This window comes from Gymnoscopelus microlampas (assembly GCF_963454915.1).
Source record: "Gymnoscopelus microlampas genome assembly, chromosome: 6".
Classification (NCBI taxonomy): Eukaryota; Metazoa; Chordata; class Actinopteri; order Myctophiformes; family Myctophidae; genus Gymnoscopelus; species Gymnoscopelus microlampas.
The window spans coordinates 8,881,609-8,899,172 of record NC_139943.1 but is presented as its reverse complement, the minus strand read 5'-3'; the positions used below and the strand labels follow the sequence as shown (position 1 = coordinate 8,899,172).

General features: G+C 41.2%; 1 protein-coding gene across 1 annotated transcript in view; it reads left to right on the top strand.

The window, feature by feature from the left end:
* Positions 1-16,495, top strand: part of tbxas1 (thromboxane A synthase 1 (platelet)) — a 184,998-nt gene extending 168,503 nt beyond the window's left edge. Inside the window, exons 11-14 of the mRNA XM_084059937.1 lie at positions 10,333-10,421; positions 10,869-11,006; positions 13,252-13,414; positions 14,304-16,495. Coding sequence (XP_083916063.1) covers positions 10,333-10,421; positions 10,869-11,006; positions 13,252-13,414; positions 14,304-14,420 — 507 coding nt within the window. The 3' untranslated portion in view covers positions 14,421-16,495. The remainder of the gene's footprint in view (positions 1-10,332; positions 10,422-10,868; positions 11,007-13,251; positions 13,415-14,303) is intronic.
* The last annotated feature ends 1,069 nt before the right edge of the window (positions 16,496-17,564 follow it).

The following is a 17,564-nucleotide window of genomic DNA, read 5'->3' as shown; positions in this document are numbered from 1 at the left end:
GCTTGTTTCACCCACTTCTGAAGGTCTGACGCAGAAAATGCCCATTGTACTATTGTTTGCAGTCCCCCATTTAGTGGGGGTAGGCGAAGTTTCGGAGCATTTCGGGAAATTTGCAGAAACCGGAAGTGAATAAATGGTTTTGAGTGCTTGTTTCGCCCACTTCTGAAGGTCTGACGCAAAAAGTGCCAATTATACAATTGTTCGCAGTCCCCCATTTAGTGGGGGTACGCGAAGTTTCGGAGCATTTCGGGCACTTTTCAAAACCGGAAGTGATATATCCACTTCCTGTTGTGACGGTTGTGTTCGCAGACCCCAATTTAGGGGGGGTAGGCGAAGTTTCAGAGCATTTTGGGCACTTTTCAAACCGGAAGTGAAGAGGTCCAAGTCCGGGTTGGACCATCGAGTTGCATACCCTTCAAAAAGTGTTTTGGTGTAAAAAAAAAAAAATCCAAAAAAAAAAGTTCGGAAAAAAAAAATTAAGGAAAAAAAAAAAATTTGTCGAAAAAAAAAAAAAAAAAATCGTAAAAAAAAAAGTTCGTAAAAAAATAAAGTCCATGACAAAGTTTGGGGGCGGTACCATGCTGCAAACAGAAGTTACGGCCATTTAAAGCTCGGCCAATAGGAAGGCAGAGGGGGCGGAGCTTCAACACACGAAGCTCATTGGTGGTTACAGCTGCCACATGGATTATAGCAGGAGCCCTAGAGTCTCTGGGTGGTTTCCCCCCCTCCCCGTAACCGTTAACATGGGAGTGAATGGGGGAGTGAGGATGATGATGGTTAACATGGATGTGAATTGGGGATGATGATGAAGAGTAAGTCAAGTCAGAATGAGTCTGAATTTGGGACTGAAAGGGGGCGCGGCTACATGTTTTTGCTAATAACGTGGGCGTGGTAACGCGAAACGGCGGAAAAAGTAATGCGGTAAGTGGGACGGTCGTCCCGCACGTTTTGATATATACATTGCGACTAACGAGTAAACCGTGTGGGAGGAGAAGCGTTTTGCGCGGTACGTGCGGCCAAAAGGGGCGGAGTTTAGCTGTTTTTCGCTAATAACGTCGCCATGGTAACGCGTGACAGAAAATCGTTTCCGAGCACATCATTCCCGACCAAGCCGCACGTTTTGATATATATATTGCGGCGGTAGTGTAAACCATGCGGCAGTTATGGACGGACGAAATTTTGCGGCAAGAATATGATATATTAATAAATCTGGCGGATCTCAACAAGTGTGCCCTTGCCATTAACATGGCAGGCACACTTAATTATGCATTATAATGCACTTATAAGGCGTCATAACACTAATAATAAATGTTTACAAATATGCATAACATCTTATAAAAATGAAGTATTAATCTTCAGCGAAACAGCACACATCTATAGCACGCTATAAAGTATCTTTATACATAAAGACACTTTATAACTGACTAAGTACTAATCTGAGTGCCCAGAAGTTCTAGTGTTATGAAGCCGTATAAGTGCTTTATAATGCATTATAAATGCGATTATAGCCTAATTAGTCCAGTACCTGACCTGTAGACTTGTTAGCAATTTGGTGTTGAGAATTTCTCACTGGAACTGAGTCAATGGGTCCTTAGACATGAAAAATCATTATAGACACTTTCGTAGTTTTTTTTTTAATGTCCTACTTCATCGTACAAGAGTGTCACGCAAAAGTAGCTAAAATAGCCGATCCACAAGCATGTGACGCAATGTGAGCTTGTAGATCGTCTATTTTGTGTGTGACTCGGCGGCATACAAATCTACTATTTCCATCATATGATGGTGTCAGCCGAAAGTGGTTAAACAAAATTAAACTACTTTAAAGACCAGGCCTGCCGATGAAACCCATTAAGACCTGGAACGCATCTGTGTCACTTTAGATTTCTTTGGCTATTCAAAAATAGCAGATATACAAGCTCATAGCGCGGCACCGAGTGCCGCGCTATGAGCTTGTATATCTGCTATTTTTGAAAAATCGTGAATTTTTTTTAAAGATATTTTTTTCAGAAAAACTGTTAGGATTTAGATTTTTTTTAGAAGTGGCCTCAGGTCTTAATCCTATGGCCATGGACCGCGCTCCCGCGGAGAGACCCCTTCAAATGGGTTTTTGAAGGGGTGCGCAAGTGTCCTCTAGCAGTCTATCATGAAAGGAAGGAAGGAGGAAAGCGAGAGAGTCTGACAGTGCATTCAATTCACACACACATGGCTGCCCCTCCTCGTCTTCGCAATATTGCTTACAGATTTCGTTGTAGCCATATCGCCCGCTGTGTCGGTCGGTCGGAAACCTTGTATATTGAAAACTGGTACTTTTCAGAAAAAAAACACGTTTTCACATGTTGTGAGCATGTAGATCGGCTATTTTTGCTTTTGTGTGACACTTTAGTACAGGGGTGGGCAACTTTGATGATGTAGAGGGCCACTATATTTCCACACTCACTCCAGAGGGCCACATTGCAAATATACTGTTGGGCAGACACCGTATTTTACGTACATTTTTTGTAAATGAATGCCGTACTTCTATGTCGCTGTTTTGAGCTTGTAGATCTGCTATTTTTGCTACTTTTGAAATGGAATCCTGTTTTTTTTTCGTGCTATTTTTGAAATACATTGGCCATAAAAAAGACAATAGAATTGTAATACTAGTCACTAAGCTACTAATATATAGATTGAAGTAAGTAAAGCGGGTCACGTTTGCATGTTTGGGATTGTAACAGCTGAAATCCATAATACGGTATATCAGTATTACGAAATTAACCTGCGGGCCGCATTAAGTGAAGGTGGGGGCCGCATGTGGCCCCCGGGCCGCTAGTTGCCCATGTATTAGTATGACAAAGTAGGGCTTTCATTTACGAAAAATAAATAAATATGGAGATACAAGGTTTCTGCCCGACAACAACAATACACTAAACTTTGACACCCAGTGGCTCGAGGCTGTCTGAATAGATGATTGGAGGCAACGGGGGGAGGGGAGGGGAAGGGGCGAGGAGGGGAGGGGCCTTTATCATGCTTCATTCCTGGCTCTCAGTGCCCTCTGGTGACCACCCCGGACGGCCAGAAAAGACCCCCATCCTCCCTGCCTCTCCAGATAGTCTCTCCATTAGTAGCTTAGTGCTGCTCCAGCTGCCTTTGTTATTCCTTGTCTGGGCTGCGTGCCGTCTGGGGATGTAACGCTTATCAGACCTGAAATATTGTGCATTTCTGTCCCTGGGGAGACTGAACCATGATGAACGCATCCCTGGCCTGGCCTGGCCTGGGCTGGGCTGCGTCCACATGCTTGTTTAAAAGGCCAAAAATACATTGGTCCAATGGCAAAAAACGACGTATTGCACAAAAAGGGAGAAAACACGTAATTGTTTGGTCATACTACACAGACGTTTGACAAAGTATGATTATGTTAACCGTTTCAATCAGGGAACGCGTCAGCGTTTCTTACCTCACCGGCACAACAACTAAACTGGCAACTTTCCCATGGAAATAACCATCATATTATGTATATGTACATATAAACTGTTGTGCAAATCAAATAAATCAAACAATATCAAATTAATGTAGAGCGAAACCAGAAAATACACTAATATAAAGCCCTGAGGGACACGGTCAACAACGTATGGGGTTAAATCAAACGGTATCATTTGGCTCTATGGGGGGGCATGGGAGCGGACCACCAGAGGTGTGTGTGTGTGTGTGAAGGTCCATCAGATTACATGTCTAGTGTTGTGTGCATGTCAGCTCTTTAGCCGACAAATAAGCTCCCCATGGTCGCCGGAGCGAGAAACCAGAGGCAAAAAACACACACACTCCCTCTCACAAGTACAGGCTAGAAAAACACCAACACATGCTTCACATGAAACACAAACATACGCACACACGCACGCACACACACACACACACACACACACACACACACACACACACACACACACACACACACACACACACAAACACACAAACACACACACACACGCGCACACACACGCACACGCACACACACACACACACACACACACACACACACACACACACACACACACACACACACACACACACACACACACACACACACACACACACACACACAATGTGCTGAGAGGAGCAGATGGACTCTGGTCAAAGAGGAAGGGTTAACTATAGTAGGTCGTGTTTACCTAACCTTAACCTTGAACCCTAGCGTCCCCATTCTGGGGGCGGACATCCAGCCAAAATAGCCGATCTTGTGAGCTTGTAGATTGGCTATTTTCGCTGGAGATTTGATGTGGGAGGGATATACTAGCAGACCTAGTAAAGAGCCTTGGGGGACCCCGGTCGACTAAGTACTGTAGAGTTTAAAGGGATAGTTCACCCCCAAAATGACTTTTTTTCTATCGATTAGTCGTCTTGAATTAATGGATGTTTTTTTGTTTTTGTCACATTCCTAAGCCAATAATTTGATGACCGGCAGCAGTACACAGAGTCTCCTTTCTGTCTCCTACCGGAACCGCTGCCTACTGGTCCACTGGTCAAGTTATTGGCTTAGGAAAAAACTAAAAAATATCCATGAATTCAAGTCTCCATGGGGTCACTAATCGATAGATTTTTTTTTCTTTTTTTTGGGTGAACTATCCCTTTAAGATAAATGCCCTTTATCTAAGTGTTCAGAGAGACAGAGAGAGAAGTGATAGAAAACAGAAAGAGAGACTGGCAGGTAAAAAAACCTCAAAAGATCTACATGTGAACGGCATCATGGCTCCCATGTGGATCTGGGACTTATATGTGACCAGCCTGGAAATGAGCCTTAGGGCTTTATCGTGTTTTTATCCTCAGTGATAATGTGTCTGTCAGACAGACAGACAGACAGACAGACAGACGTCATCTACAGTATTCTATGCCATATACAGTATATGTGACATATGACTCAAAATGTGGGCCTCTCACATGAGAGCCCCACTGACTTCCATTCCAAAATTCAAGTTAAATATTTCAAAAAGTATAAAACATACAGTACATGGAAAGAAAACAATACTTCTGTGGCCTACTGGCAGTGTGCACAGGAAATGTGGGGCTTTAAAAATAGATATAGACCAAAGACTGAAGTTGAAGCTGCACTACAGTGTGTAACGTTCCTGTTCTACCTCAGATTTGAACTCAGGCCTCCTGCCTAAGTGCTGACATATTGGTTTTACCACTGAGCTAATAGAGCCTGCCTGCTTGCTCTGGGGAGAAAATAGAATTTTGATCTTCAGGGTCAAAATTTGTGTCAAATCAGAAACAGGATTGTGTCAAAGGTCCAACCCTAGACAAAGGATGTTAATGTCCCAATAGAAGAGCAGAGAGAGTACCTCACCGTTTACATTACGTATAATTTGGATTATTTGATATTAAAAACATAATATTAAATAATATTTAACAACATTTTATACATCACAGAGTGAGTAAATGATTTTTGGGGTGAACTACTCCTTTAATCATGTGTATGCCCGCACCCGCACACGCACACACAAGCACATGCATTCCCATGCTGCCGACTTGTAGAGTCAGCTTTGTTTAACGCCCCCAAAGGACTCAGGATAAGTGATTGTCATTGAATCTGCATAATTAGGACACCGTGCACATCGGAATACAAATGCTCCTCCCGACCGTGCGGATGATCCGCCGTCTCCCTTTGAATTAACATGGGCTCTAGTAAACGCTGTGACTTCCATGTGGCCGCGGGTCTGTGACATCAGTGGAGCAGCGTTGATTTTCGTCAACTAAAACTATGACGAAAAAATGTTCGTCGACTACCTTTTTTGCACTGACGATCGCTAAATAAAAACGAAATAAAAACTAAGCTATGATGACTAAAACGAAGACTAAATATACTGACGATTTCGTCAACAAATAAAAACTAGACTAACATGTTAGTGAGGTACTAGTGGAGAAGAGATCCAGTAGAACTAAAAGGCAATTCATTGTATGCTTGATTGCGCTCGGGTGTTGCGCTCTGAAAATAGCAGATCTACAAGCTCACAACGCGTCGCAGAGCGACGCGTTGTGAGCTTGTAGATCGGCTATTTTCAGCATGCAACCGAGTGTAAAATCAGCCATTATGACGGCATCAAGGCACCACCAAAATACATTTTAGTCGACTAAATCAACTGTAGATTTAGTCGACTATAACCTTATGATATTTAGTCGACGAAACTAGACAAAAACTAAAACATTTCAGATGACTAAAATATGACTAAAACTACATTGAATTTAATTCAAAAGACTATGACTAAAACTAAATCGAAATTTGCTGTCAAAATCAACTCTGCAGTGGTGACAGTGGTTTTCTTTTTTTATAATTTTTAACCCTCGATTTTGTAACCCTTTTTTCACCCGGTGCCAATTTGCTAAGTGATCCTGGGCACTACACTCCCCCCACCAGCCCAGGGAGGCCAGGGCCGAGCTCATGCCTCCTTCAATGCATGAGAGCCAACTGACCTTCTTGTCACCTGACAGGGGGGAGTTTCCCTGGTTGGACGTAGCGCGTGGAAGGAACACGTTATTCCAACCAGTTCCCTTTCCCTCCATCAGGCGCCCCGGCTGACCAGGGGGAGGCAGTATAGTGACCAGGATTACTACATTTTATTGTGAGGGTATTAACTACCCTAGGAGACACGGGGAGAACATGCAAACTCCACACAGAGTGGGCCCTTTCGCCAACCCCACCTAGGGTATGGGCGCTGATGACGCGGAGGAGAGAACACGCCCCTTTTTCAAGGTTTTAAAGAAAAACCTTGGCTTTATTTTAAAACAATATTAATGTTATATTACCATTTAAACTTTTTTTTTTGCAATATCCTCGTGGCCCACCAGTACATCTCAGAGAAAAATATTGTACCTCGACTCCAGATTATTTTATACATTTTGAACTTGTGAAATGAGACATTCTGCATAATGAGTGCCTTTACTCTTGGTACTGAAACTATATTTTGATGCCGATACTTAAAGGTAGGTTAAGTGATTTTTTTGGGTTAAAACAAAAAGTATTTTGTTAAAAGGTTAAAGCACTATATTCTGATAGTAATCATTGCTATAGAGTGTTTGTTCAGTAACAGGAGTCTCCCCGTCTCTCCAGCTCATTAATAAACAGAAAATAAATTTTTCGGTAGGTGTCAAAATCTCAGCCAATCAGGAGAAAGTACCCATTTTTAAGCTTCATTTTTATAGTGTTCCAGTTCCAATTTTGTCTGCTCATTTCTTAGTGTCATCACTTCTAATTTCACTTGTTTAATATATATCCTGATTGAGTTCTCTGTCCTGATTGGATAAACTTGGAAATGAAACTGAAACTGAAACGAAAATGCATTTTCTGTTTTATAAAGAGGTGGAGAGACAAGGAGACTCCTTTTACTGAACAAACACTCTATAGCAATGAGTACTATCAGAATATAGAGCTATTTAACACTTATTTTAACCAAAGAAAATCACTTACCCTACCTTTAAGGTACTTTTACTCAAGTACATTTTTTAATACAGGACCTCTACTTGTAACAGAGTATTTCTACGGTAGATTGCAGTATTGATACTTTTACTCGAGTCATGTTTTAGTATTTCTTCCATCAACTGGCCAGAGGGTCTCTTTGACAAAAGGCCAGACCAGGCCAGGAGGGCGCAGACTGCACACAGAGCTGTAATATGTGCTCAAGCAGAGAGAGAGAGAGAGAGAGAGAGAGAGAGAGAGAGCGGGCATGGGGGCCTCTTAGCGCTCATTAGGGACACGTCAGTCCCCTCTGGGACTGCGTGCCACTGCCACCCTGATGAGGAGTGACAGCAGGGGGCCAGCTGCCAGACAATAGGGCCCGCTGCCGCCGCCGTCACACACACACACACACACACACACACACACACACACACACACACACACACACACACACACACACACACACACACACACACACACACACGCACACGTAATGTGTAATATGTTTGTATTACTATACTTGTGAGGACATCAACACTTTAGGACAGCCATGTTATGAATGCCATTTAAAAATAATATTTGCCATTTTTAACCGTAAGCCTAAAGCCGAAAAACAGCAGATCTACAAGCCCACAACGCGTCGCAGCGCGACGCGTTGTGGGCTTATAGATCAGCTTATAGATCAGCTATTTTTCGGTGCATGACACTGGCGCGCAACTAAGTATAAATCATGTTGAACTCTAATTCCAATCCCTAAACCTAAACTCTATAAGACACCTAAATGTCTAATCCTGACCTGAATGTTTTTCTAATTGTAAACGTATGTCTAAAAAAAAAACATTTTAACTATAAAACCACCATTTGTCTTGTGAGGACCAGGAAAACGGTCCTCACAATGTAGATTTCTTCAAATTCTACTATACTTGGTCCTCGCAAGTATAGTAATACAAACACGCACACACGCGCCCCAAGGATAGACGTCACAGTGTGGCAGCGAGTGGCTTGGCCCTGATACTGACCTTCAAGCTCTCTGCACTCCTCCGTCTCCTATGCAAAACATATACATCGTTGCTGTCGGGCAGAAACCTCTTATTATCACCATATTCTAACTTTTTGTGTTTCGTTGTGGATTAAAGGAGGAGTTCACCCAAAAAATGACTTATTTTCTATCAATTGCACACCCCATGAAGCCTTGAAACCATGGATTTATTTTTGTTTTTGTCTCCGGTAGGAGACACTAAGTAGATTATTTGTGTCTCCTACTGGAAATACACACGGTCATCAAATTATTGTCTTAGGAATGCCACAAAAACAAAAATAAATCCATGAAATCAAGGCTTCATGGGGTGTGCAATTGATAGAAAATAAGTCATTTTTTGGGTGAACTCCTCCTTTAACCCTCTACTTGATCATACTACAGCGTCACACAAACGCATCAAAAGTAGCAGATCTACAAGCTCGAAACGCGTCGCTTCGCGCCGCGTTTCGAGCTTGTAGATCTGCTACTTTTGATGCGTTTGAATTTGAATCCTGAAAAGTAACAGTTTTGGACATAATGAGGTTTCTACCCGACAGAGACGATATCACAATCCATTTGTTTGTCACACAATATATATTCCTGAGTGTTAACTTAACCCTGAAAGGGTCAAGTTTGGTTCTATTTTGTACACTCTGAGACGATTTAAATGAACACTGAGGATTGTATGTTTCGATGCAATCTGGGAACCCATCGCCAAATGAAAAGGAAAAACAGCGCCCTCTGCTGTTTTTTACTATCTCAGTTGGCTCTGGGAGGAAGTCGACGTAGCACCCGTGCACAAGGAAACCGGGGTTTTGGTCTGCCTTCAGCGCATCACTTCCGGTGGTGCGACTATGTTTTCATTCCCACTAACAATATTTCTACACGGAACACTAACACCACTTCTCCCAGAGAACATGGATCATTTTGGTTATAAGCCCACTTGTTTCTATGATGAAAGAGCAAGTTAAAATGTGAATACCTTTCCGTGGTTTTGTCTGCTCCGAGGACGCTATTGTTAAATGTGTTTCGGTTTGTTTCTAGTGGGGAAGGATCGGCAGACACGTAAATCCCGCCCACTACATTTGATTGGGTAAAGCGCGGCCTGCTTCCTGATCTGAAGGCACGCCCACTTGTAGGCCAGTGTGTACGCAATATGACGAACCCCCCCGACAGATTCAAACGCAGAGCAGAATCTGTTCTTGAGAGATTAAACTAAATGTAATGCCAACATAAAACTATGTGAAAAGGACATTTACTGTGCATGTGCTGGCTGTTTTCTCACTTTTGTGATGTTGTTGAGCCGCACGTGCACCGAAAGATTGGAGTGTTGCGGGCATTCTGCATTGCAGTGCTTTTTACAAGTGTAACATATAAAATGCTACATATAATAAGTGTGAACATTATTTGAAGTGCTGTGACATTTACCTGATGAAAATGTGATGGTAACAGTCGGACACAATGATGTAAATCTCTCTGTACATACAGTAGAATGTAAGTTTGTATCATTGTTGGTTCTGTATTTTCTACCTCCACATGAGAGCATGTGTACAGTTTTAACAGGAGAGGGACTGTAAAGATGTTGCTGATGGATGAATATTATGGCGCGTTGCTGCTCTCTGCAGGCAATGGGGGAAAGTGCAACGTGTGCCCTGAATGGCAGCCCATTATGCACTTATTTCTACCACCAGGATTATTATGATTTAGTTAATAAAAAAACAAACAAAAAATAGATGTGGGAAAAAAAAACATTTTAGTTAAAAAAAAGAGGCTATACAAAACAAAAAAAAACAATGAAAAACGTAAAAACTATAATGACCTGTGTACCAGACGTGTTGAAACAAGTACATAATGTTGTTTGTTTTGTTTGTTTTCCATTGTGTTGCAGGAGTCACCAGACTACACCAATATCCACGAGCTGAAGTATTTAGACATGGTTATATCTGAAGCCCTGCGTCTCTACCCTCCTGGATTCAGGTAGGAGGATTGATTGATTATATAATACTTTTTTTCATAGATTTCATAGATCCTTCATAGACTTTCATAGACAGGCCTGTGACAGGACCATGACAGCCCTGCCATTCAGTGCTGTGACAGGGCCTGACATCCATACACAATTTCACATAATAATCTTAACATGCTGTTTTTTCTCTCCCTGGGAAGTAGGCTAATAATTACATAATAATCACATACTAACAGTCCAGTTTTAATGTAAAATCTGTTATGTGGAAAACGATTAGATGTTTTACTTATATAAGCAACACCAAACACAATAGAAATAACCATCATCCCACTCAGATCACTAAACTTACTGGAAAAACACACATTCTCTTCTGTGATGCAAAAAAAATAAAATCAAGTCCCAGTTGAGAACATGCAGCATGCAGAGACATGTTTTATTGAGGGACGTGTGTTTTCCTGCAGGTATGCACGGGACATTGACCAGGACTGTGTGATCAACGGTCAGTTCCTTCCCAAAGGAGCTACTCTGGAGATCCCAGCGGGCTTCCTGCACCACGACCCAGAGCACTGGCCCGAGCCTGAGCGCTTCATCCCTGAGAGGTGGGACACCATCATGACAAATACATGAACTCAGGGACGTGCACAGATAGACTCTAGGTGGTGCTAGAGCGCCTGCCCTTTGCCCTCTTGACCAGAAGTGCCCTTTTGCCCTTTTTTCAGTTTACAGCAGGGGTCTTCAACAGGGTGTCCGGGGCGGGACCCCTAGGGGGTCCTCAGAGTTACTACAGGGGGTCCGCCAAATCTTTATGTGATATGATTTTTCTTTTTACCATAACCACTCGAAACCTAGCATCCCTTTTCTGAGGAGAACTTTAGCCAAAAATAGCAGATCTACAAGCCCACAACGCCTCGCAGCGCGAGGCGTTGTGGGCTTGTAGATCGGCTATTTTTGGCAAAGAGGTATAGGTGTAGAGGGAAAAAAGAGCAGACAAAGTAAACAAAAAAAAGTATAATTTACTTGAGCACCTGTCCCTCAAAATGTCTGTGCACGCCACTGATGACAAATACATGAACTGAAAATTGTTTGTTCGTTACTTTGTCCTTGGATGTGTTTGAATGTATCCCACATGCAAACTTGTTTTAAAATAATAACTTACTTACTTACTTAAAGGTAGGGTAAGTGATTTTCTTTGGTTAAAATAAGTGTTAAATAGCTCTATATTCTGATAGTACTCATTGCTATAGAGTGTTTGTTCAGTATTAGGAGTCTCCTTGTCTCTCCAGCAAATGCATTTTCGTTTCAGTTTCAGTTTCATTTCCAATTTTATCCAATCAGGATAGAGAACTCAATCAGGATATACAGTAGATTAAACAAGTGAAATTGGAAGTGATGACACTAAGAAATGAGCAAGCAAAATTGGAACTGGAACACTATAAAAATTAAGCTTAAAAATGGGTACTTTCTCCTGATTGGCTGAGATTTTGACACCTACCGGAAAATGTATTTTCTGTTTATTAAAGAGCTGGAGAGACGGGGAGACTCCTGTTACTGAACAAACACTCTATAGCAATGATTACTATCTATAGTGCTTTAACCTTTTAACAAAATACTTTTTGTTTTAACCTAAAAATATCACTTACCCTACCTTTAACTTACTGCTCAAATATCCACAAATATTCCACTCGTGGGGCCAGAGGTGAACAGCTAACTTTACCTCTACCGAAAGGCCAGTCTACACCAATGCAACTATTTGCAACTCCTTGCAACATGCAACTACTTGCAACCATTATCCCCAATGGCAGTTAAAACTGTTTTGTTGCAAGGAGTTTCAACTAGTTGCAATGGTGCAGTCTGACCAGAAGTCCAATTCCAGGAAGAGAGCTGCATTTTAAAAGTGCTTGGGTAGCGCAGTCCGTGGTGCATCCGGCTTTATCGAGCGTCTACTTTTTTTATATCTATTGTATCCCCATTGGTATCTCTTTTTATGTGATACTTGACTTTTGTAAAATGTTTTTATTTGTTGTTGTTTTTAGTAATTTTAGTAATGTGTTGTGATATACTGTGATTGTAATATGTTCTATTGTTGTTAGTTATGTATATTAACTCTCTCAGTGCCACGCCCCGAGATATCCCGAGTTTTTCCCGAGTACCCTCGCTGCCAGAACGAGAAATCCTGAGTTTTTCCTTTTTTACTGTGGTCGCACTATTCTGTTTATTTTTCATGATCACTTTCACTTCCTGACTCCTTCAGACTCATTGGGTCCCGGTTTCATGACGCAGATTCCGTTTCCGGTTCTCTTTTTTTTTCCGCGGTCATTTTCGGCCACAATAGGGAAAGTCACGGTTTTTCACACGGTTTACAAAACGAACGGAGAGCTCCACTTCTGTTCTATTCTCTTTGGTCTGGGTGACGATCAGTCATCGTAGTCGTGTATAACATCGTATTTTAGCCCGATCACAGATTGTCGAAAACGTCACTTCCGTTTTATGACCGGATGTGACGTAGGCCTGTTTGGGAGGGGGCGAGCGAGTCAGCGAGGTCATCAATGTGTCGATTTGCTGCTCTCTACTGGTAGAACTGTCGTAGGTGTTTGAAACTGCAGAAGAGAAGCTATTTGAAAATTAAATTACAAAATAGCAAAAAAAACGAAAATTGCTGGTACTGGGGGAGTACTTTAGGAAAATACTCTGGCACTGAGAGAGCTAATGTCTTAACTCACCGAGAGAGTTAATGTCTTAACCCCAGGCAGGAAGACTAGCTGACGTGAAGGCCGTCAGCTAATGGGGATAAATCCGTATAAATAAACACACAAACAAACGATAGCGTGTGTTGGTTCTCCCCAGGTTCACGGCCGAGGCCAAGGCTGACCGGCATCCGTTTGTGTACCTCCCGTTCGGGGCCGGCCCCCGCAGCTGTGTCGGGATGAGGCTGGCCCAGCTGGAGATGAAGATGGCCCTGGTGCACGTGTTCCGCACGTTCAACATCGTGACCTGCTCTGAGACATTGGTGAGCCGATAACCACCTTATTTTTTTAATCTCTAGAAACCTCAAGCCGATGATTCATAAGCTAAGAGAGATTTAGCTTTCTTGTTTTTAACCACTTAAAAGTAGTGTGAGGGATATTCTTTGGTTAAAACCCGAAGATTTTTGTTAATCTATATTCTGATGGTAATTGTTGCTTAGAATGTTTGTTTGTTTGTTCAGTAACAATAAACAGAAAATAAGATGTTTTCATTTTATAGTGTTCCCGAACCAATTTAGTCTGCTCTCTTCTTTGTGTCATCACTCCAATTTCACTTGTTTATCCTGTATCCTGTATGAGTTCTCTCTCCTGGTTGGATACAATTGGTATCCTGACCAGAACATGTATTTTCTGTTTATTAAAGAGCTGGAGAGACAGGGAGACCCCTGTTACTGAACAAACAGTATAGCAATGATTACTATCAGAATATAGAGCTATTTAACACTTATTTTAACAAATAAATATCACTTACTGCACCTTTACATCCCTACAGTATACTTACTTAACGTCCCCAGTAAACTAGGTTCAGATCCCTCAGGGCTCTATACTTGATCCGCTGCTTTTTTCCCCTCTACACCAAATCTTTTAGACAAATGTTCTCCCCCAGAATAGGGACGCTAGGGTTCATGCGGTTAAATAATAGCAGATGATGAGTGGTGTTTCAAGTTTAAAAGTAACATATTATTCTTTACGTCCATCAGGGGTTCTCCTTCCATTCCGACATCTCGCCACTCCGACTAGTGGCTTCCGCGTGCGGTTAGGGTTAGGGTTAGGGTTAGGTATAGGGTTCGTCAACGTCGGAAAGGCAACATGTCGGAAAGGCGAAATGCACCCCGTCCATCACAAATGTTCCTATGCTGTTCCTTTCTACAGGATCCTCTGCCAATGAAGTCATTCACCACTCTGGGACCTAAGAATGGCATATTTGTGAAAATCACCAAAAGAGACGCAGCAGAAGAAACACAAGTGAATCCTTCACCAGAAGACTAGAGACATTGCTGTCCTCCTTACAGACACAGTGATCTAAATCACTGTTTTTCAATGCTTGGTCCTCCAGGAGTCCAAATGGACCTTTCATGGATCTGTAACTCTGAGAGTGTACAGAGGCATGTGTACACTCTCAGAGTTAAATTGACACTGAGGATGCTACAGTGTTGTAGATTGGGATCCCAGAGATAAAAGAAAAGGGAAGAAAACCATCTCAAATGGGGGTCCATGGTCTAATGCATGTCATACTGGGGGGGGTACTTGAAATGAAAAAGGTTAAGAATCACTGCTTTAGATGGTAGGACACAATTCCTGACTTCCGCTGGCACTTGGCCAGTGAACCGAAAGCCGGGTTGAATATTAACGAGTCTGCAGTATCGCTGTGCTTCCATGATAAATAGTGTTTATCACCTGAAAAGTGGCGTTGCTTCAAGGTCAGCTCACCTTTCTAATCAGGCTGTGTGGTGGAGAGAGCTTACAATGTAGCAATACCTCAATATAAAAAAATACTCTGTTACAAGTAAAAGGCCTGTATTCAATATTTGACTTGAGTAAAAGGTACAAAAAGCACTGGAATCAAACTATACCTACAGTACCAAAGTAAAAGTACTCGAATGTTTCAAAACGTTTCAAACTTTTTAAAAGTTTTTTTTTAATAGCCTAAGTATAAAACAACGCTTAAGTGGTTAATGTATATTTTGTATTATAATATAAATCTGCAAAGTACTGTAACTAAAGCTGTCAAATAATTGTAGTGCAGAACCCCCCCACCCCCACCGATGACCTGCTACTATGATTAGAACACTACTGACCTCCTATAGTACATATTGATCACATTGTTGTGCTATTGATTACATTGTTGTGCTATTGATTATCGTCGATGTCAGGTGGAAACCTTGTATGTCCAAAACAGTTACTGTTAAGGAAATGGAAAAAATTATATGTGTTCCAATAATTATTATTTAGTCACAAGCTCTTGTTAATACTTTTCATTGGTTAAAGGCATTGACGGCGAGTCAGAGATAAACAAACACTGCGCCTCCTGTAGTTTGTTTCCCCGACGCAGGAGGGATTTCCATAGAGCTAAGGGAACTTCTGAAGGGGCCATGCCGAAAATAGGTTGCTTTATTCGGATATAATTCGCGGAACTGCCCGCCCCTGCTGGTTCTCTGAATTTTTATTTTTAAATAGGCTCTTTCATGATAAATTGACCACATATATGAAGTTAAACAACTAAATTCTATCCAAACGCTATCTTAAAAGTAAATTCTGTGCCTCAAAAACGAAGTTTGAGAGCGTTTTAAAACCGGAAGTAAAACGTTCACACGGACACGGACGCGCACATGCTGCGTTAATTTACGACCCGGACAAACATAAACAGTAGGGAAAATACGGATTTCAGAAAGAGGACTGTGTTTCAATGCAGGAAAACACCCCAGCATCATTATATAGTGGCTGATAGAGGGGAAAAAATGCAAAATATATATATATATACATTTTTTAAATTTAGGCTTAATGTTGCCTAGAATCCCTTTAAATATGTATAAAACCCACACACAGACTTAATCACTTTCACGTTCACTTTCATAATGTCTAAAATAGCACAAATAGCAGATTCACACAACACGCCGCGTTGTGAGCTTGTGTCGTGTGACACTGTAGTATGATGAATGCATTAGGGCATTAAATTACAAAAAAAAGAAAACGTAAAAAGTTGAAATATGGAGATACAAGTTTCCGACGGTGACGATATGTGTATATAATCATATTGATCGCATTGTTGCTGTGGTATTTAATGTTTTTTCTTTTTTATAAAATCATATTGATTACATTGTTGTGCTATTGAACAGGCTACAACACAATGGCAATATGTTTGAGCATTTGAGCGAAGTTATTTTTTTAGATTGTAAAAACACAAGTTAATTTGTTGATTCATTCATGTTTCTCTGAAATGCATGTGGATATTTCAATGCTATTTCAATCCATTCAGGGAGATTATAATGCCTAAGTATGGAAAATTATATGAAACTGAAACATTTTAAATGATAATATAGAATTCATGCTTTCATTGAAAAACTAACATTTTTCTTCTTTCATCTTAACATTAGAACAGTATTACCAACCTAATAGGATGGCAAATGATTGTAAACATTTTTGTTAACAACACTGTACAATTAAAATAAAAATTAAATTAAAATGTTTCTGTATACTGTATGTGTATTGTACAGTAGTAATGCTGAATGAACACACTGCTTCATTGACACTTCATTGACCCGTGCATATTCCTGTTAATCGATCAGTGACAAAATGGGGTTGGCCAGATGACAAATAAAAAAATCTTATTTTAAAGGCATGCATCAGGTTTGTTACAGTGTACATTTTGTAGTCATGTTGGTTTCGTGTCATTCGAAAAGACATGTGCACCATTTTTAAAATGACAATTACAGAATGTGCCAGAAATGTTCAAATGGTGTAACCACATATTTGCAGAAAATGACATGGGGCCTATTACACGAAAGGAGAATTAAATAAGCCTGGATTTAAATCAAATCCAGGTTTGACAAAGTCTGGTCCGTACAGCCTGGTTTATTCCGTTCCATGAACGCCAAGCCAGGCTGAAAAGGAGCGACTTTGTCGAGCTAGACCAGGCTGTGTCGAGCCAGGATGGTAAAGCCAGGCTTCACGTATTCCTGTTTCAATATTTTTATTAGACAAAAAAGAAAGTAGACAATCCACCACGAGTATGGCAGGACAAAGGGCACAACATAGCCCAACATAACAGTACAATAAAAACAAAAACATAAAAGAGAAAAACAAATCCTAAGAGACTTCACACCAAATACATTGTATAATAATAATCATCACATTATTGCTACCAACAACCTCTCTACCATTTGTATCCATCAGCTACCTCCCAATTAATATGGCAACTAATTGATCTCCTCCGTCACTCCAAAACACAAGATATGATTATTTGTCTAATTGTTTGTTTTTAATGTCACCTTTTCTTCAATGAAGCACTGCCAACTACATCACATGGCCTGTTCCTTGGAGGAGTTGATGCAAAAAGGAGTTTAGCTTGTTAGTATATATAGTATAGTATAAGACAGGGGTCTTCAACATGGGGTCCGGGACCCCTAGGGGGTC